Source organism: Canis lupus, chromosome 26 (assembly GCF_011100685.1).
Source record: "Canis lupus familiaris isolate Mischka breed German Shepherd chromosome 26, alternate assembly UU_Cfam_GSD_1.0, whole genome shotgun sequence".
Classification (NCBI taxonomy): domain Eukaryota; kingdom Metazoa; phylum Chordata; class Mammalia; order Carnivora; family Canidae; genus Canis; species Canis lupus.
Window position 1 is genome coordinate 23,591,781 of NC_049247.1, and position 21,080 is coordinate 23,612,860.

Sequence of the window (21,080 nt, forward strand, 5' to 3'; positions counted from 1 at the left end):
CCCAAAGGGTATTTAGTATTCTCTCCTCTGTGTGCAGGTGGTTCTTAATTCAGCAGGGGGTTTGTATTCTGAGGAGCATAAATGAAAAGGTAGTGAGTGATACAGGCTGAGGAAGAGGATTTCGCTTCAGCTGCTTTCCCCAAGTCTTTGGTATGTCAGGTTCCTTGAAGACTCCCATTCTTGGGTTTATTGAGGTTGATTTGTACTTTAGGGCCTAACAAAGTGGGGTTGTAAGATGGGCAGAAACTTACCCTCTGCCAGTTCTTTTCCTTTCAGTGGTGAAGGGCAGCTGTTTGGATGTGTGTACCTGTCCTGCATGGACACAGAGTCAGGCTTTCAAGTGGAGGAGGTGAAGGGAGGCTTGGGGCCTGGTACAGTCAGGCCTTCAGGTGGAGCTCTGATAGTCCCTGGTAGTTGCATGGGGGCAGGGGAATGAGCCATAATTGACTGACACCTATCTAATAAGGGGGCTGTTTGTGCACGTGTGTTCATCTGTACTCTTGTCCTTTCACCCTGAGCATGTGTCACTGGTTGCTTGTCTTCTGGCTTTGCATGCTGGCAGCAGGGCAGTTCTAGATGGCAATAGTCTGTTCTCCATGTTGCTGCCTCCGAGCCTCTGGAAAAATAGCAAGTTGGACAAGGCCCCTCCCTCCCCAGCTAGGCTAGGTAGTTTGTCTCAGCTGAGGGGCTCGGAGGTAGTTCCATTGGACTCTGGCCTCTCTGTGACCACAGGCTACACGGAGGCCAGTGCCCAGGTGAGTTTGGCCAACTGGGTTTTTCTGGGCCAAGAGTTAGCCAGTGATCTAGCAGCTGCTCCTGCCTTGGGCCCTTTTGTTTTCCTTGGATCTCTCTTGAGCAGCATCCTCTTGTATACCTGGTAACCTTGAGCCATAATGGTGAGGCAGCCAAGTGTCCTTGGCCCTAAAGTCACAGTGGTGTGCAACTGTACTAGGCAGGGATGCCCCACACACACACTTGGCTTATTCCTGGGCTAGACAAATGAAATGGTTCACTCTTGGAGGAGTCTCCAGCACATCCGAATTACATATAACAAAGTTCTGTCTTCTAAAGTTGGTTTCCCCACACCATACCTGCTACTGAAACTAACTGTGTTTTGTTTATTCTTTTCATCTCAAGGAATTGTGGGAATGTGTTCTGCTCCAGTTGTTGTAATCAGAAGGTTCCAGTTCCCAGCCAGCAGCTCTTTGAACCCAGTCGAGTATGCAAGTCTTGCTATAGCAGCCTACATCCCACAAGCTCCAGCATTGACCTTGAACTGGACAAGCCCATTGCTGCCACTTCAAACTGAAGCTCAGTGACCTGGGGCGAGCAGAGGCCAAGCTGCTGTTCCTCTGACAGGCCCACACAGCCTGGGCAGACCGAGAGGCCCGTGCACTTTGGAATGGGGGCATGGAACCAACCACCTGTGCAGAGTGACAGAAATTTGGGATGTACCACTGGATTGTAGATTGATTTTTCTGCCCCCCCCCCCCCTTTCCTCTCCCTTCTCCATCTTCCCTCTGCCTCCAAAAAAGAAAGAAGTCCCCTGGTTGTCTTAATTTTTTTTTTTTTTTAATGGAAGACCAGAGGTTGCCAGGCCCCCTGTAACTGTAACTGTTGAGCCGCCTGCTGTCCTGTGATGCTGAGGGTTAGCTTGGTTCCTCAGGATGGGAGGAGACTGGTCAGAGTCAGGAGTTGGAGGCCCGAGATATAGTGAATGGGGAAGCAAACCAGGGCTGATGTTTTTGACTATTCCTCATGCCACTGCCACATCAGAACTGAATGGAAAAACCTTTGCTGCTGAGGAGGCTGAAGCATCTTCCCTCGGAGCAGTGCCCCGAATGCCCTCTACCTCCTGAGAGGAGCCCGGCCAGTCTCACCTCGCAGATAAATGGGATCGACATTTGGAGGGAAGGGCACATAATAAACAGAACTCTTCCAGGCCCCCCCTTTGAGGAAGGAAGGTGTTTGATCCTCTGAGGCAAGTGAGAGGGCCTGGGGATGGGGGTGCCAGCATGTTCTCTCTTGCATGGGATTCTGTTTTTAACTTGTCTCTAGATAGTCTAGGGTTCCCTTCACTGTCATAAGTATGCCTCCCTCGGCCAGATTGTGTAGCACTTCCCACCCTCAGGCATAAGAGTGCAGACTGGCCAGAGTGCAGTGTCCTGCTGCCGTGGCCAAGGCCAAAGCCTGCCCTGAGCCCGGGCACACCTGGAAGCCCCTTCTGGGGCCTGGTCCCCCAAACAATCTCTCTTCCTTGACCAGCACAGGGAAATCCAGACTCAGGGTTCCAAAAATTTCCCATTCCCAAACCAAACAAATCATGGATCTCCCCCTTAAGGGGTAGAATCAGCCTTTGAGAGTGCAAGCCTCTGGAAAAGGGAGCATGTCCCATACAATCAGCCTTCCTCCTCCTTCCCTTCTTGGGGCAGTGGGAAGGGCCCATCAGTCCCCCTGCCCTGCCCCTGTGCTGCTGGCCAGCAGTGAGGGGCCACTTGGTGACTCTGCAGGGTTCTTTAGAAAAGTGACACAGCCCGTAGGAGATTTGGGGCACCTTTCCTCAGTAAGCTTTGATGTGGTCCAAAAAGAGCCTTAAATCAAGAATATTTGTGAGTGTGGGGGAAGGGTGGAGAAGAGTTTAGGTTTGTGCTTTGTAATCTTGGCATCCATGTTTTGTGCCTGCCCTCCCTCTTGGGGAAGGGCCATGCTTGGCTCTGCTAAAAGCTGCTAACTGGTAATGGTGGATTGTGGTGAGCAGATGGGGGTGAGGCCAGGGAACCCTCTGATCCTTTGGAAGCAATTCCCTGGCCAAGGAAAGTTGTGTCTCAGGAAGGTGGCTCCTGTGTGTGCCTGGGTGTGGTTACGACGTGGCCCAGAGCCTACCCTGGAGCTGTCAGTCCAGGCAAAGCCAAGAGCATCTGAGCACGTCTCTGACTTCCCAGTGGCAGCAGGTTGCTCGGAGTTTGAATTTAGTGAAACAGGGTGTAGTTCTTCTCCGCACTCTGTGTGGTCTGGCCGTGCAGGTAGGGAGAAGTCAGTCAGTCTAATTAAAGATTGTGCAGTTCCTAGTGACAGGTGCCAAGAGGTGATGATACGGGTTTCTTGGGTCTGATGTACAGTGTGAATAAATGCTTGCAGCTCTTAGCCCTTTTCGATCAATGAAGCACTTTTTTATTAATATTTTTCTTTGTATGTAAAGGAGGAACCGTAACTCTCCGTAGCTGTACATATAATAACCCTTTTCTCCTAAAGAGGAGTCAGTGAGTGCTCCTATATTTTTCATTTTTTGTCAAAGCAAGAAGTAAATACTTTAGAACTGTTAAATATATAAATAAAGTGAATAAAGTTTAGTGTTCCGCATGGTAGCATTTGCTAACACGTTCTAATTCTTTGCCCTGTGGTTTATTCCCTCTTCATACCTTTTCCCTCTTACACAGCAGCAGCATGAGGTGATACCGGGAAACTGAACTTTGGTAAGGATAACTGCAGCTTTCTATTCTACTCGGGATCTTGGCAAGGAGGTGTACTACAATGCCCAGGCACTGAAACACATTTTCCTTGATGGTTTTGCCCCTAACATCTGTAAAGCTAAAAAGGCAAAGCAATCAGGCATCTTAACAATTAGGGGTTTTTCTTCGTCCAAAGAACTGAGCATCCATAGTAAATATAGTAAATAAAACTACCTCTGGCTTCTAGGCTTCCCCCACACCCCTCGCCCTGGGGAGCATCGGTTGCATCTGCAGCTGTGGTTAAGCACAGAGGCCAGCATGCGGTAGAGCTCAGAAGATGTTGGGGCAGGGGGAGGTGGCTGGAAGTGCTCTGTCTATTGTTCTTGGATGGTAGCATGTGGGTGGGCAGGGAGACCCTGGAAGTAGAAGCGGAAATGGATACGATTGGATTATGTGCCTAAGTGGAGTTTCTTTCCTCCCTCCACACAGAGCACCAAACCTCTGTTCTGTAGACCTGCAACTAGCCAAGCAAGACCATAGTTTCTAGTCACTTCTTGACTAGTTCTTATTCTTCATGGAGGTGTATTTTCTTTTCCCTGCATCACTATTGGGCATCCTTCTCGTCCCGCAGGTCTGTGGGAGAGCTACATGATATAGTTCCTCCCTAGAGAAGGGTGGTACTGAGTAGTGCCCAGCCCTGGGGCCTCCAGTCCAGCATCTCTGGTGAGTTGGCTAGGCTCTAAAGAGTGACCTGTCCAGAGCCTCCCTGAGGGCCTCAACCCTGAGGTAGGCTTTCCAGGGTCACCTTCTGGATGTACTGTCTGCCTAACATATATAAAGTACATAAAGAACTCAGCTGATTCTAGTCTGAAGGCTACAAGTGTGATCTAGCAGGTGTTTGAGAAATAGCTTGTTCTCTGGGAGAAGGTGCCACTTTGGCTATCAGGGAGGCCAGACTGTATTCAGACCAATTTGTAAAAATGAGTGTCATAGCCAATGTGTATCTACACACAGCGCCTTACTGTTCTAAAGTCTAATGTTTAGCCCTCTGCCAGGTAAAAACACTAGCAGAACTTAGCAAGGCTGGCAGGGGCCCGTAGATGGGGAGCTGCTGGGGGCAGGAAGATGAGCCAGCATAGTATGCTGGGGAGACCTGCACAGTGTGGGTCTGAGGGAAGGAGCTGCTGTGGGAGAGGTCTGTGTGCAGAGAAAGGTGGTTATCCAAGGGCAAGGCCAGCTTTCTTTAGGCCCCCACACGGAGGCATTTGGTGTAAAGCAATGGGTACGAACAGTGGCCTTGAGCTGCCAGGATGTCCTCCTTACCTGAACTTTATCTTGGCACTTTCTTAATACTTCCCTTCTTTCTTTACTTTGGCCTTATTCCCAGTCTAAAAAATGATAGGGCTGCCTTAATCCACTGGGAGTTTTCTAGTGAGGATGTACAGAAATTTTTTTCTTTATTTTGTTGATATGCTCACTGTTGATTTCTATGTTAGCAAAGCATATTCTAAGACTTAAAAAGGTATTGTGGCAGATTTGAAGGAGAATGAACAAGATGGTGCCAGAAGATCTGTTAAACAATATCCAGCTATCAAATATACTGAAATGGGAATCAAGGGTATACCCTAGAATAAGATCACAGGCTATTGAGATGACTGATCTACTTTGGCTTCTGTGCATGAAGCTAGGAGGCTCCATGTTTGCTGAAGTTAACTCTACCCCTGACTTTGTATTGATCTTTTAAGAATGAGGGCTGATTTGAAGCTGTTGTAGGATTTCATTTAGCTAGTGCCTGTTTGAGTGACCTGGCCCCAAGGCTGCAGCTGTTCCCTACCCTGAATTCGTAGGGGACAGACTAACAGCACAGTGAAAAATGGGCTGTAGATTGTGGGACAGTGACTGACTCTCCATTTGGAGTTCTGAATAACATGGGAAGAATCCCAGGTGTTTAGTATCTAGTCACATTTTCTAAGGACATTTGTTCTAAATTGAGGTTATTGACAAGTATCTCTAGGGCTGGCAAGTATCTCGAGGGCTGGCAAGTATCTCGAGGGCTGGCATAGAATATGTGAGAGGGCTCTAGCAGTAGGAGGTGGCCTCTGCCTTGTAAGCCTCTGCCTCTTACAACACAAGGCCTGCTGTCTGTCCCCAGCGTGTAACCCTTTTTCCTTTCCTCCATATGCAGAGTTCACTGCTGCACATTTTGCAGAATTAGCAGTTGCCTCCCCTGTCAAACAGGCGTCTTCTGAGCTGGGCCCGTGTTCTGAGGCTTAAGGGGAAGAAGGCCCCCCTGACATGGGAATCACTAGGTTTTTAAATGTTGCTGTTGTATGGGTCACCTTTTCTTACAGTGCTCCTAGCAGTTGCATTTCAGTTGCATTTTCAAGAGAAATTTTTACATTGGTATTTAAGATTGGCCTTTAACTGTTTCCTGATTGGTTTATAAGTTTTTTTTTTTTTTTTAATGCAAACGTAACCTGTGAGGCTCATATGCTGTTTAAGAAACATGCTGTGTGTTGCTGCAGACAGTAGTGCTTGCCTATTGTAACAGCGTTGATTTTGCTGTGGTCTCAGTGACCCTGTAAATGAAATAAATGTGTCCTCTTCACTCACAGTTGTTTAGCCCCTGTGGTTGCCACTGTGTGGTTCTCTAGTCAGTGCCAGGGATGAGGCAGCTCAGCCCCTTAGTTGGTCTAGGAGAGGGAGGGGCCTGGCCAGGAAGGGGCAGCTGGGCTCTGTGTTTCAGAGGCAGGGGACTTGAAATCCTGACCCCTAGAGGTGGAAGGGACCTTCAATCATCTAGTTTCTTCGTGGTTTTCATGCTATTTTGTGAGGTCTTTGGGGGCGGGGCGGGGGGGGGGTAGTCCTCAGGCCCATTCAGTATTAGACTTCTAAATAAAATATGATTTGAAGAAAGGTTTTGGTGCTTAAAATAAAAATCTGAAAATGACTGATTTAATCCAAACTCCTGGTTTTTTTGTTGAGGGAAATGAAGCCTCAGGGAGCCGCAAAGACTTACCCATGGTTGTCAATGAATTAACAGCAGACCTTGAATAAGAAACACTCTCCCCGACTCCACCTGCACCATCTCCCAGTGCTCTTGGGCTTCCAGAAGACAAGTTTAGATAAATAGTTATGTTAACCTGATTCTCTTTGAGTTAAGCCAGAAATATTAGAGAAGAGCTTAGTAATTGCTACCAAAAAGGCTTAAACTATGAGCCTGCCTCTTCTCCTAACCCAAATCAAAAAGTTTTGAAATTATAATCATCGTTTTTTAGCCTTTCAAATATATAAATGTTACTAGCATGAATTATCTAAGTTCAAGTAATAACACTGTCTTAACTCAGTGCGGTGTGAGAGCATTTTTACTACAAATAGGTTAGTTGTGAACTGTCTCAGCCTCCAATTTATCTCTGAATTTGACAAAAAAATCCTTATCATATATAGGTAAGCGGTTGCAAATGGTAATAGTCACAGCTTGTCTGCAATCTCTGGTCACTGACAAGTGAAGTAGATGCTTGAAAAGAAAGGATTAATAGAAGAATATTCAACACCTTCTTTCAATCCTTATCCTCTGTGTATCAGAAAGAAACACCCAAAGGTTGTAAATAAGCACTCCTTATTCTGCAGTGAGAGCCACTAGCATGGAGTTGCAGCCGGGCTTGGCGACCCAGCACCAGGCTAGTGCCCTCTGTCCGTGCCCACCCTGAGACGCACAGCTGTGGAGGCCTTACAGAGAGCTTTCAGGCAGTCTAAGCTAGTGTGTGTTTTACATTTGAGTATGCATATTAGAGCTGGGTTTTATTTAATATTTAAGATATTTGAAGCATTTGTTTGCAGAGAACCCCTAAAGCACTGCCACAGAAGCCAGTTTCAAAACCACTTTGGTGAGAGAATCTGAGTTTCCGAGCCCACAGACCTAGGTTTGGAATCCCAGTCTTGCAGCACCAGCTGAGTTGCCTGTGGGTGGGTGAGAAACAGCATTTCCTCATCTAGAGCAGAGCACTTGCCAGAAGAGGGGGGTGAAGGTGGTTGCTTAGTAAATGTTCCCTTCCCCACTGTTCATGGGATGAGATGGCATTTGTCTCTGGCTGCTGGCAGATACTCAATGTCTGGTAGACATTCTGTTTCACCATGTATTAAGTCTAGAAGACAACTGGCCCCACCCCAGGTCTTCCACATTATAAAGGTAAAATTTTGACCTGGAAGCATTCTGATCTGAGTTTTACAAGAAATCGCAAACGTATCACTACTCAAAGACTTTAAAGTTCGTATATATATTTTATTAAAGCATTAAGATTTTCTAATGGATGCAGCTGCACTGATGCATTAAAACTATATAAAAGCAATGGAGGGGGGCTGAGAGAAAGAAAACTGCTTGTTGGGGTTGAGGTGGCATCTAAGAATTCCTGAGCCCTGTGGAGACTGATATGGCCTCACTTTGCAGAGATTTCTGACTCAAGACAACTGTAAGATGCAGGCCAGCTGTCCAGGCTGAGGAGCAGAGGAGGCAGAGCCAGGTGGCATTTAACCTCTGCAGTGCAAGTGTATGAGGCAGAGGCCTGGGCCCAGGTTGTGTTGCTCTATCTGGCAAGAGAGCCTCCATGAGGACCCTAGAGCCCAAGGTTGGAAAATGAAGCAAAGATCTTGCGTTCATATGATTCTCCCTGGCATCTAAGGAGCCCAGGGTAGCTGAACATATTTAAGGCTTTGTCACCCAAGTTAAACCAGATGAGTGTTAGTTGTAAATGGTTCCCCTGCTATACTATGCCATTTGGAAAGTCAATCCCTAGACTGACAGTTCTTCCAAGTCACCAGAAGGTGCTGTGACCAGCTAGCATACATTCTTTACTGGGGCGGCTCCCACTCTTGAAGTCCCCTGTCTTGGGACAGGAGAACCACCGTGCTCTGGCAACTCTGGGTATGATTCTTTCATCTGACTTGATAAACCTGTTGCTGCCTCAGAGGCTCCTCCTACCCCTGAGACATTCTCAGATGTCCCTGAGTACTAGCCATGCACTCCAGCCCCAGCCCCAAAGCCTTACTTCTGGAAACACTTCCCCAGGAGGCAGCCTCCTGCTGGCTGTTAACACCTCTGCAGTTAGCCTGCAAGGGCTTTGTCTCCCAGTCCTTTCCCTGCTTCCTAAGTAGTGGTATTCCTGAAGGTCAGTTCTCTGCCCTCCTTTCATGCAGACTTCCTTCGAGACTTCTAAATCAAGGTATTTAAAAAGGAGACATTTTATTAACCACAGTTCCTTGTGAGTCCTTCAGGGAGGGAGCAAAGGCCATCTCCCCCAGGAGCCTGGGGAAACTACTAGAGCATCAGGTATTCCCACTAAAAACAGTTTTCAAGATCGTGCCTTGTTTACAGGCCCTCCACTCACCGCCGCCGCGCCCCCCCGCCCCCCCCCTCCCCCCCCCCCCCCCCCCCCCCCCCCCGTGCAGCTCTGAGGCCTTAACTCAGGGACTGTCTCCTAGGCCTGAGGGCTCTGCTAACCCAAACTTGTCAAAGGAGGGCCAAAGGGAACAGCCTGCAGCGCCTGGCCTTGCTTTTTGTCCTCTGCTCTGGTGGTTCCTTACCAACCAGTCAGTGCTTGGAGCTGGGGTGAACATTGGTGCCAATTTGCCCTTCCTCCTCCACTCCCAAGTAAGTTAACCTCTTGGCAGCCACCTTCTCTGGGACTGGGAAAAGCTCCATCATGCATTCTGGTTTTGAAGCTCAGTCTTAGAAAGTTTCGAACCATATCAGGCAGGAATAAACCAGAGCACCCAACACCACCTTACACAGCTTCTGTATGCTACTTGAGGGAATGCCAGAGGAGTGGCAACAGGGACCTCTGCCTCTCCTTAACAGGGCATCCATCCCCTGATCACCCTTGACACTCTCCTGCCCTCCACCCAGCCCTGCCCTCCCGAGCACTCCAGACTTGGAGATGACTGCCAATGTCTGAAAAGCCCAGACAGAGCTGAGGACAACAGCCTGGGTATCTGAGGTCATCTAGCCACCGTCATTGCTGGGGACCCTCACTACGGGTCTTTGCTTCCAACAGCTCTGTATATACTAGGACTCATTCATTTAACAAGTAGTTGAGGGTTGTGGGTCTGCACAGGCTTCACTGGTGACTCAACCATGCATAACCGCCCCCACCATCCCATGAGATGATGACATGGCATTTCTGTCTTGGCACTGTTTGCCTTAGGAGTGTGCTGTCTGTTAGGGAAGATGAGGCAGATAAAAATAAATTAAAAGGTGCTCATTATCCAAAAAGAACTGAGACTTGAAAAAGTCTCTTTGAGTCAACCTACTTAAAATGGAGACTAGAGTTACATATAATAAGCAATGGAAAAGGTTTGGTTGGAATTCTTGCAAAATGAATACTAAAACTAGTATCTCGGGCGCCTGGGTGGCTCAGTAGTTGAGCATCTGCCTTTGGCTCAGGGTGTGATTCCGGGGTCCCGGGATCAAGTCCCACATCGGACTCCCAGCAGGGGGCCTACTTCTCCCTCAGCCTTTGTCTCTGCCTCCCTCTCTGTGTGTCTCTCATGAATAAATAAATCTTGGGCAGCCCCGGTGGCGCAGCGGTTTGGTGCTGCCTGCAGCCCGGGGTATGATCCTGGAGACCCAGGTTTGAGTCCCATGTCGGGCTCCCTGTGTGGAGCCTGCTTCTCCCTCTGCCTATGAATAAATAAAAACAAAATCTTAAAAACAAAATCTTAGAAAAATATCAAAGTACAACTGCAACTATGGGCTAATTCTTAGAACAAAATTGTATTTCCCTCCTAAAATTATATGATTGTATAACAGGACACCATTTCCCTGGGGCAGTCATTTCTGCTAAAGTTTGTCAAGGAGTTCTTCAGTTTTCCTGAAAGCCTCTTAATCTGTTAATTCTCTGATACTCAAATCACCCCACTGAAGTACCTCACTGGTTCCGTGAAGCTCTTATTTGTTAATGGACCTAACCCTCAACTCCTCACTTGCCAATGACTGCAATCATTTGAGCGGTTTCCCACCAATACTTCCATGACTTTATGACAGTCTACATTCTAAAACTTAAATTGTACTCTGGCACCATTTCATTATATTGTCAGTGTCAGAAGTTCACGACTTCTCACAATCGTTAAGTAGGAGATGAGAGAGATGGACTATGGTGGGGGGAAGGGGAGGATGTTAAGCTGGGAGATGTTTAAAAACACAACAGGCCCCAAATGGAGTCACCTGTGCTAAGCCTAAGCCCCATGTCAGCAAATCCCAGTTTGCTAACTAACCTAATTGCACCTCTGGCTCCCCAGGCAGAACCTTTAACCAGTTGTCTTGGAATTACCTCGTCAGCACTAGTGAGAAAATCCACTTGATAACCCCTTCCAATTCTGTTAGAAAGGCCATCTTCCTGAAATAATGCATTCCTTACTAGTCATTCCCCTTTCCCACCCCATTTCTGCTTTTTAAAAACCTTGCATTTTGTACAGCCCTTCAGAGCTTTCTATTGCTGGATGGGATGCTCCCCAACTCATGAGTCATTGAATTAAAGCCAACTTGATCTTTGAAGTTACTCAGCTGAATTTTTGTTGTTTAACAATGTCTAAGTGGAAAGTAATTTTTTAAATGCTCAGTTGTTTAGAGAATACTTTTCATGTCTGATGACTTTAGCTTTCCTCTACAACTTTAGAGGACCACTTAGATAATACTCAAAGGAGGAAGAAAGCCCATCAACATGTCTGACCAGAGAGCCGGGTCTGAAGGGGCAGCCCTGATGTCAACTAATGTCAATACTGGGTCAGCATGGGCTGAGGCAGGAGGGCAGGTATGGGGAACTGAGCTGGGGTGCGTGTGATAGCAAATGAAATACTTGTTAAAAGAAGCCAGGAAGTATATTTCAGATTAAACAAACACTGGTCTCAATTCTAGAATTATTTGGAGTTTCTGAACAGAGAGCTGACCAAGATGATAATAATTAAGATTTATTATGGGTCAGACACTGTTTAAGTATTTCAATTAACACATTTAATTCTACCCACCTGGCAAGGTTAGTACTATTATATCCTCAAGGATAAGGATACTAGGATATCCTTATCCTCCTTGAAAATAAGGCAACTGAGCCAGCATTGCTGAAAGACCCTGGCCCGAGGTCACGCAGCAAATAAGCACCAGAACCATGGTTTGGGGCTGGGCCCTTTGCCTCCAGAGACCACATTCCCAGTCACTGCCCTATTCAGTCTCTCCTTAATCAGAGCCAGCTGGGAGTGGGTGGTAGGAGGAGGAAGCAGTGGAAAGAACAGTAAGAGTCCATGTGCATGATAAAAGGCCTAAATGGGGCACCTGGGTGGCTCAGTTAAGCATCTGCCTTGGCTCAGGTCAGGTCACGAACCCAGGGTTGTGGGATCCCAGGGTTGTGGGATTGAGCCCCCGCATTGGGCTCCCTACTCAGAAGGGAGCCAGCTTTTCCCTCCCTCTGCTGCTCCCTCTGCTTGTGCTCTCTTTCAAATAAGATCTTTAAAAAAAAAAAAAAAAAGGCCTAAATCAGAGTAGAGAAGGCTCAGGAGTAATTCCAAAGACACCCTTTAATACTAGTGCTATTACACTGGATTTACAAAGGACTATTCATTTCTAAAATCTAGAATCTTATTACATACAAAGCAGTCCATGTTGCAAGAAGGAATTAGCTACTTACTAAAATTTACTAAATTTCTTAAGAGGAGCTTCCTCACTCAACTGTAAGACTTCCACCTCTAGCACAGAGACAGATCAGCATTTAAGATCACTGGCAGCACACCGACTCCATCACAGGTCACAACTCTTAGCTTGAAGAAGCTACAGTCAGGTGTCTGTCTGGGTGTGAGTAGTCCCAGGCTGACCTGACCCAGATACTGTGGAACCTGTGTTCCGGCCCCTTAAGTTCTTATTTAAGGGTGTCACTTTGCTCCACTCTGCTTTAGTTTCTCATCTCATTATGGGGATGTTTGTCCGATCAACCCACAAGGCTGTTACTGTTCCACGAGGAAACAGATCATGTTTTACAAATCTAGTTGCCCTGCCCAAATGTCTACTCTGACCGACTCTCCACACCTTACCAGCTTTCCAGTGTTGTCCAAAGTTGGAGGAGGCAGGAATCCTGAATGTTTTCCATGCAGCCTGCCCTGCTCCAAGGCAATGGCATATCTCCTCTGCCAAAGAGAGGAGAGGTCAGGTCTTTCCAGTGTCTTGGTAGAGACTCCTGGCCATGTCTAGCCAGGAGATCCCCAACATGAACTACCTCGTATTCAGCAACTATGGTTAGGAGTGTTGCCAGGGACAAGTTTTCTGGCTAGGGTGGAAACTCTTCCCTGGGCTTCTGGGAGTCTCAAGAGATGGGCTCCATGGGGCAACCTCGCTCCCAGGAGAGGTGAGGGCTGGGTGAGCAGTCAGTAGTGCTGGCTGGGCCCTTTCCTTTAGGACTCTGGCTGCTTTATATATTTATATACTCCTGTGTTGGGTACACATTTACAATGGTTATATCTTGCTGGATTGATCCCTTTATAATTATGTAAAGCCCTTCTTTGTCTCTTTTTACAGTCTTTGATTTAAAGCCTATTTTATTGGATACAGGTATTGCTACCATAGCTTTTATTTGCATCTGCATAGAATGTATTTTTCCATCTCTAAATTTTCAGTCTGTGTCTTTAGGTCTGAAGTGAGTTCTGGTAGGCAGCACATAGAAAGGCTTTCAGGTTTTGTTTTGCTTTTTCATCCATTCCATCACCCTATGTCTTTTGATGGAAGACATCTTTTGATGGAAGCATTTAGTCCATTTACATTTAAAGTATTTTCTGATAGGTATGTTTATTAGCATTTTGTTCATTGTTTTCTGGTTGTTTTTGTAATTCTCCTGTTTCATTCTTCTCTTGCTCTCTTCCCTTGTGATTTGATAACTTTTTTAGTGTTGTTTGGATTCCTTTCTCTTTAGTTTTTTTGTGTACTTATGATAGATTTTTGGTTTGTGGTTACCATGAAGTTCATATATAACATCCAGTGTATGTACTCTAAGTTGATAGCCACTTAAGGTTGAACACATTCTAAAAGCATTACATTTTTACTTCTCCCTCCATATTTAGTTTTTGATGTCATATTTTATGTTTTTATTTTGTGTATCCTTAATTATTATAAATATAGTTGATTCTCTTTAAGATTTTATTATTTTGAGGGAGAGGGAGAAAAACAGACTCCCCACTGAGCACAGAGCCCAAAGTGGGGCTCAGTCTCATAACCCTGAGATCATGACCTGAGCCAAAATCAAGAGCTAGACCCTTGACTGACTGAGCCACCCAGGTGCCTCTAAATATAGTTATTTTACTACTTTTGTCTGTAACCTCATACTAGCTTTATGTATGGTTGGCTCACACTATCTTTACTATATGTTTGCTTTTGCCAGTGAGAAATTTTTCTTTCAGAATTTTCTTTTAGTTATGGCCTTTTCCACTTAAAGAAGTCCCTTTAACATTTTCTGTAAGGTCAATTTACTAGTGATGAACTCCTTTAACTTTTGTCTAAGAAACTCATTATCTTTACTTCAATTCTGAATGATAAGCTTCCTGGGTATTCTTGGTTGTAAGTTTTTTCCATTCAGCACTTTGAATACATCTTGCCATTGCCTTCTGACCTGCAAAATGTCTGCTGAAAAATCAGCTGATAATCTTTTGGGCATTCCTTTGTATGTAACTAGTTGCTTCCCTCTTGCTGCCGTTAAGATTGTCTCTGTATCTTTAATTTTGGACATTTTAATCATTATTTGTCTTGGTGTAAACTTCTTTGGGTTCATCTTCTTTGGGGCTCTCTGTGCCTCCTGGACCTAGAGGTCTGTTTCCTTCCCCAGGGAAGTTTTTGGCTAATATTTCTTCAAATAAGTTTTCTGCCCCTTTCATTTCTCTCTCTCTCTTCTGGGACCCCTGTAATGTGAATGTGATTACGTTTGATGTTATTATCTTCATTTTTAAAACTTTTTTCTGGGGCGGCGGGGTGGCTCAGTTGGTTGAACATCTGACTCTTGATTTCAGCTTAGGTCATGATCTCAGGGGTCTTGAGAATGAGCCCCACGTTGGGCTCCATGCTCAGTGCAGAGTCTGCTGAAGATTCTCCCTCCCCTTCTGCTTGTCCCCCCACTCTCTTTCTCAAGAAAATCCTTTAAAAAATTTATTTTCTTTTGGCTGTTAAGCTTGGATGACATCTACTACCCTGTCTTCCAAACTGTCAATCCATTCTTTTGCATTATCTAATCCACTGTGGATTCCCTCTAGTGGATTTTTCACTTTAGTTGTTGTATTCTTTAACTCTGATTTTTAAAAAGAAATTTTCTACCTCTTTATTAAAGTTCTCACCATGTTCATCCATTCTTCTCACAAGTTCAATGAGCACTTTTATCATCACTGCTTTGAATTCTATCAGATAGATTGCTTATCTCTAGTTGATTTAGTTTTTTTCCTGAGGTTTTGTTTTGTTCTTTCATTTGGAACATATCCCTCTGTTTTGCCTGACTCGGTTTCTTTACCTTTTTTTTTTTTTTAAGATTTTATTTATTTCAGAGGGAGGGAGAGAGTGAAAGAGAACATGTGCACAAGCAGGTGAAGAGGCAGAGAAGAGGGAGAAACAGACTCATTGCTGAGCAGGGAGCCAGACGTGGGGCCCAATCCCAGGACTCCAGGATCATGACCTGAACCAAAGGCAGACACATAACTGACTGAGTCACCCCAGGACCCTCTTTTTTTTTTTTTTTTTAGATTTTATTTAGTTATTTGAGAAAGCAGGCATGAGTGAGGGAGAGGGAGAGAGACAAGCAAACTCCACACAGAGTGTGGAGTCTGAGGCTGAGCTTGATCCCATGACCCCAAGATCATGACCTGAGATGAAATAAAGAGTTGGATGCTCAACTGATTAAGCCACCCAAGCAACCCACTCTCTCTGTTTGTTTCTATTATTAGGTAAATCAGTTACATCTCCTGGTCTTAAAGGAGTAGTATGTAGAAGCCATTCTGTGGGGCCCAGAAATGCAATACCCTGGTTACTAAGAACCACACATTCCAGAGTTGTCTTGTGTGGGTTGCATGTGCCCTCCTGTAGTGGCTGGGCTACAACTATTGCAAGCATGCTAGTGGGCAGGCAGGGCTGGCCCATGGCCTGGCTGGCTGCAATGCCCCGCTGTGGTTGCTGCCAGGTGCACTGATGTGCAGGACTTGACCCCAGTGTGGCTGGATGCAAGGCCCAGCTGCGATTGTTGTGAATGCACTGGTAAGTGGCGCCACAGTGCCCCATCCCCTGCCTCCCCAGGCAGGAGCTGCTTCAGGAGGGTGCTGGTCTGGCTGAGGCTACCCACTGGGTGGGACAGGGTTGTAGCCACTTGGTGGTGGGGAGCACCAGTCCTAGTCAGGACTGCCTGCCAGGACAGGAGCCATTAAGGCAGGAGGGTACTGGTCCTGGCCGAGGCTGCCCATTTGGTATGGCAGGGCAGGGCAGGAGCTGTTTTCAAGGGATGTCTACCAGGGGAGGTCTGCAAGGGACTGCCAGGGCAAGGTGAGCAGTGTTAGCAAGGTGAAGAGTGTCAGAACTGGTACCTACTAGCATCAGGCCAGCTAGACAGAGGGAGGGAAAGAAAAGTGGTGCTTGCTAGTGCTTCTGTTCTCAGAAAAAGTCCCTACAGATCCTTGCTCTTCCAACACACACCCTAAAATTAATTAGTCAGGGGTACCTGGCTGGCTCAGTAGGTAGAGCATGAGATTCTTGATCTGAGGGTAATGAGTTTACTTAAAATAAAAAATTTAGTTAAGATTTTATTTATTCAAGAGAGACAGGATGAGCAGGAGGGAGGGGCAGAGAGAGAGAGAGAGAGAGAGAGAGAGAGAAGCAGATTCCCTACTAAACAGGGAGCCTGAAGCAGAGCTCGATCCCAGGACCCCAAAATCACAACCCAAGTTGAAGGCAGAGGCTTAACCAACTGAGCCACCCAGGTGCCCCTAAAAAATTCATTTTGTTTTGTTTAAAGATTTTATTAATTCATTCGAAGGAGAGGGAGACAGAGAGAGAGAGAGAGAGAGAGAGAGAGAGCGCGACCCATGCAAGCATAAGCTGGGTGGAGGCACAAAGGGAGAGGGAGAAGCAGACTCCCTGCTGAGTAGGGAGCCTGATGTGGGGCTCAATCCCAGGACCCTGAGGTCATGACCTGAGCCGAAGGCAGAGGCTTAACCAACTGAGCCACCCATTCTCTCCTAAATAAAAAAATTTTAGAAAATTAGTCAATAAATGTTCTCATACGACACAGGCACTTTTCAAATGGCTGCCTCTGTGCTGAGTCTCAGTTTGTGCATGGGCCCTTTAAAAGTGGAGTCTCCATTTCCTACCAACCTCTGGTTTGGTTCTCCTGGAGTTTAGCCCTGCTGATTGTCAAAGCTCCTGAAGTTAGCCACCACTGATTTTTTTAAAGCCAGATGTTATGGGGGTTCCTCTTCCCAGTGCAGATCTCCACAGCCAAGGGTGCCTGATGGTGGGAAGGCAGAGTTTGAACCCCTCATTTCTGAGGGAAGATTTCTGTGCCTGTGATATCCCTCCCACTGGTGAGTCACTATACCAGGGGTCTGGATTCCGACCAGGACATGTCTTTGCCACTTCTATCCTTTTCCATGTGGCTTTTTATTTATATCTTTAGCCGTGGAAGAGCTGTTCTGCTAGTCTTCAGATCATTTTCAATAGAGTTGTTCTATATATAGGTGCAGCCTTGGTGTGTCCACGGGAGCAGGTAAGCTCAGGATCCTCCTACTCCACCATCTTGATCCAGTCCCTAGATTTCTTTTTTTTTTTTTTACCTAGATTTGTTTATTTTATTTTATTTTTTATTTATTTATTTATGATAGTCACACACAGAGAGAGAGAGAGAGAGGCAGAGACATAGGCAGAGGGAGAAGCAGGCTCCATGCACCAGGAGCCCGACGTGGGATTCGATCCCGGGTCTCCAGGATCGCGCCCTGGGCCAAAGGCAGGCGCCAAACCGCTGCGCCACCTAGGGATCCCCACCTAGATTTGTTTCTTATAGAAGAGATCTGCTATGATGAATCACCCCCAGTGCCCTTAAGTTTAACTTAAATCTGGTAGGATACTCTTGGTCTCTTGTTTGTTTATGTAATGTGGTCACCTATCCTCTTACTTACAGTTAGTGGAGAACATTACGGGGATCCCAAGCCTGGGAACATTTGATTATGTATGAGGATACCAGTCAAATAACAAAATATGACTTTCCACTCCATGTCAGGCCTCTCATTAGGCAGAAAAAAACAGAATCCTTAGCCTAATGGAAAGGACAGTTGAAAGAAGACAGATAAGTTTGATGAATGTTGCAGAACAGTCTGCACTTCTGGGAAACTATACGGAGTCTGGCAAGTCAAGAGAGAAAGGGACCTAAGGAATTAATGTTTAAACTAAGGCCTGAAGGGGGCACCTGGATGGCTCAGTCATTTAAGTGTCTGCCTACAGCTCAGGTCATGATCCCAGGGTCCTGGGATTGAGCCAGGCATCAGACTCCTTTTCCCTTTCCCTCTGCCACTCCCCCTGCTTGTGTTCTCTCTCCCTCTCTCTCTCTCTCTCTCTCTCAAATAAATAAATAAATAAATAAATAAATAAATAAATAAATAAATAAATAAAGTTTTAAAAAGTAAACTAAGGCCTGAAGGATGAGGGAAAGAAAAGGAAGGTTGCTGATTCATCAAGTACATACTGTATGCTAAGCCACTTGATTCATTTCATTTAGTTCTGACAACAGCCCCTTAAGATAGGTATTATTGTCCCCATTCTTCAGATGAGGAAACTGAGGCTCACAAAGCTGAAGAGACCTGAGTCATGTTAACTACATGTGGCAGAATGAAGACTTTGATTGTAGTCAGCATGATTTAAAAGCCAATCTAGTTATAAGGCTGTTGTCATAGTCATGGCCAGAAGAGATAATGGCATCACTGGATATAGAGAGAAGTGGATGTGTAGACTCAAGAGGGACAATGCAAGTAGGATTGATGGGACTCAGTAAGTGGTGTTGAGATAAAGAAGGGGGAAATCAAAGATGACTCCTGGTTTCTGCCTTGATCAACTGGGTAAATAGTGATCCACCCAGTTGGATCATCTACCAAAATGGAGAAAAGGGAGAAGTTTAGAGGGAAAGAATCATTCATCTAAATTTGATATATTCCACTTTAATAAAAAAAAAAATTGGTTGATTAAATGAAAACAAAACATGGAGAGTTCCATGCCTAGAAATTCCTTCTCATGCCTCCTTGATTCTAGTGTCCTCTATACCCATTCATCACCCCTTCCTTCTGATGTCCTAAGGTACCCTGATTCTTTTCTGATTCTTGGTCCCTCTGATATCCAAACTCTAAGCAGATCATGACTGAGGATCACCAAGAGAATGTTGTCCTTGGTTACACCATTCACTCTCACAGAAGTGGCCCTATGGCTGTCCTATGCTTTTGCCTGATCTTTTGTGATACTTCCTTCTCTACTGAGGTTTTGCCAGGGAGGAGCTGCTCATGTGGTTGAACATCTTCAGGCAAAGCCCCCTCATCATCCTAGCACTCAAACCATTCTGTGTGAGCAGCCTCTGCCTCCCCATACTCAGAAAGGCCTGCCCCTGCTTTAATGGTCTTCTGTTGTGGCCTTAAAATTCCTGTACTTAATGAAGGGCCCACATGTTCATTTTTGTACTGGGTCCCACATATTATGTAGCTGGTTCTGTCTGTACATCTGCATCATCATGATGGGAGACAGGGAGTGGCATCCTTTCCTATCTTTGGGAATGAGCTTCATTTCCAACCAGGAAGACAAACTGCTTTTTTTAAAAAAAAATTTTTATTTATTTATTTGAGAGAGAGAGCTTGAGCAGGAGGAGGGGCAGAGGGAGAGGGAGAAGCAGACTCCTCGCTGAGCAGGGAGCCCCACGCAGGACTCGATCCCAGGACCGTGAGATCATGACCTGAGCTGAAAGCAGACACTTAACCGACTGAGCCACTCAGGCACCCTAGGAAGACCCACTGCTTTAAATCAGAGGGAGATAGAGGGGGAAAAAAACCTCACTTCTTTTGTTTCTATGAAATACATGTTTATGTGCAGTTTTATGTTTCTTCCTGGGTAATAATTTAGGAGGGAATCTTGGGAACAGAATACAGAAATAACAAATTATGGGCTATTGAGTGTGGTTAATTAGTTCTTTATAGCTTAGGCAGAGGCATGGCTGAGTTGCTCTGGCATACAGTTACAGGTAGGGACATGGGCCTGTTTAAATACAACTTAGGGTCTCTCAGGAGGTAGAGGGAAGAGCAACTGTGTAATCCCATCCTGGCTTTCAAAACTGAAACCTCCACCAAGGCCTCTCCTCCAGTCAGATTATGTTCTCTCACAAGCCTAATCACTCAGTAATTAGGGACCCTTTACCTGAGATCCCCTCGGCTCTGCAAGTGTGGAGGCAGTCTATGTGCTACTCTCTGGGCAGCATGCAGCAGCCTCTGGGCTGTAACTGATACTTGTGCCCAAGAAGTCTCCAAGTTGGTATCATCTGCCACTCAGGCTCCAAACAGCTGCAAGTCCTTGCTCACTTCAGTAAACACGTATAAAAAACAAACAAACAAACAAAACAAAACAAAAAAACCTGAACCAAAAAAGTTGCTTAGATTCCTTGCTAAATAGGATGGAGAAATGCTCTGCTGCCTATTACCATAGCCCTTTGCATCCTGATGAGCTAATGCATGAAGCACTATGACCACTGTGGAAAGTCTTCCACTGTTGCTTACTGACAGTAGTCGTACCAAAGACTCAATAGGCACAGAATAGAGAAAATATAATCTGCCATGAAATTCCTTGTTCCATAGCCAGTATCAATTCAAACTGGTTGTCAAAGGCTTTTAGAATGTACTAGATTATCCCATTTGAACTGATCATATAAATTCTGTCCTCAGGAAGCTTAGCTGACATCCCTTGATTCACAAAAAATTTGATTTCCTTAGTCTGATATCTGTGTGCTTCCTATTCTGACATCAACTGGCCTTTCCAGCTTTAGCTCCCCAGAGCCTGCATCCCAGCCACACCAAATTATTCTTTACCCCTACATACTTTCTCCTTCTTTTATTCTTATCTTTTATTCTTATCTGTCTCTTTCCCTCAACTTTTACATTTTTGTTTGTTGAGTGCCTACCCTTGCTAGGTCTGAGGAATACAAAAGGAGGAAAGCAGGGCGAGTCCCTAGCCTTGGAGCCTTATAGTCTTAGTGAATCCATGAATTATGCAAACCTTCATGGCAAAGTTTAAGGGCTATGGAGGAATGGAAAGGGGGTTCCAAGGGCCCACATCAGGGGATTGGTCTGGTCTGAGCATTAGGAAAACTTCCTTAAAGAAAATGATTTTATTTTTTTTTTAAAGATTTCATTTCTTTATCTGAGGGGGCAGGGTGAGCAAGTGTGCACAAACATGTGAACAAGGGAGAGGCAGAGGAAAAGAATCCCAAGCAGACTCTTGCTGAGAGCGGAGCCCAACACAGGGCTCAATCTCACAACCTCAGAATCATGTCCTGAGCTGAGCTCAAGAGTTCCCTGGTTGGCTTTCAATAAAAGACCAACCCTACAAGCCCCCAG

General features: G+C 45.7%; 1 protein-coding gene and 1 long non-coding RNA gene across 21 annotated transcripts in view; one reads left to right on the top strand and one right to left on the bottom strand.

Moving 5' to 3' along the window:
• Positions 1 to 3,365, top strand: part of MTMR3 (myotubularin related protein 3) — a 141,186-nt gene extending 137,821 nt beyond the window's left edge. For 13 of the 15 annotated variants that reach the window (XM_038575610.1, XM_038575608.1, XM_038575607.1 and 10 more), the window contains one exon: positions 1,138 to 3,365. In XM_038575610.1, coding sequence (XP_038431538.1) covers positions 1,138 to 1,309 — 172 coding nt within the window. In that variant the 3' untranslated portion in view covers positions 1,310 to 3,365. Of the gene's footprint in view, positions 1 to 37; positions 151 to 1,137 lie in introns of all 15 variants that reach the window. The other 2 variants (XM_038575621.1, XM_038575616.1) reach the window with 2 other exon arrangements.
• A 6,700-nt stretch (positions 3,366 to 10,065) lies between these two features.
• The window catches only part of LOC119877596, a 64,702-nt gene continuing 53,687 nt past the window's right edge, over positions 10,066 to 21,080 (bottom strand). For 3 of the 6 annotated variants that reach the window (XR_005379371.1, XR_005379370.1, XR_005379374.1), the window contains exon 4: positions 11,908 to 12,614. This is a non-coding gene — a long non-coding RNA (uncharacterized LOC119877596). Of the gene's footprint in view, positions 10,126 to 11,906; positions 12,615 to 13,701; positions 14,373 to 21,080 lie in introns of those variants that run through there. The other 3 variants (XR_005379373.1, XR_005379369.1, XR_005379375.1) reach the window with 3 other exon arrangements.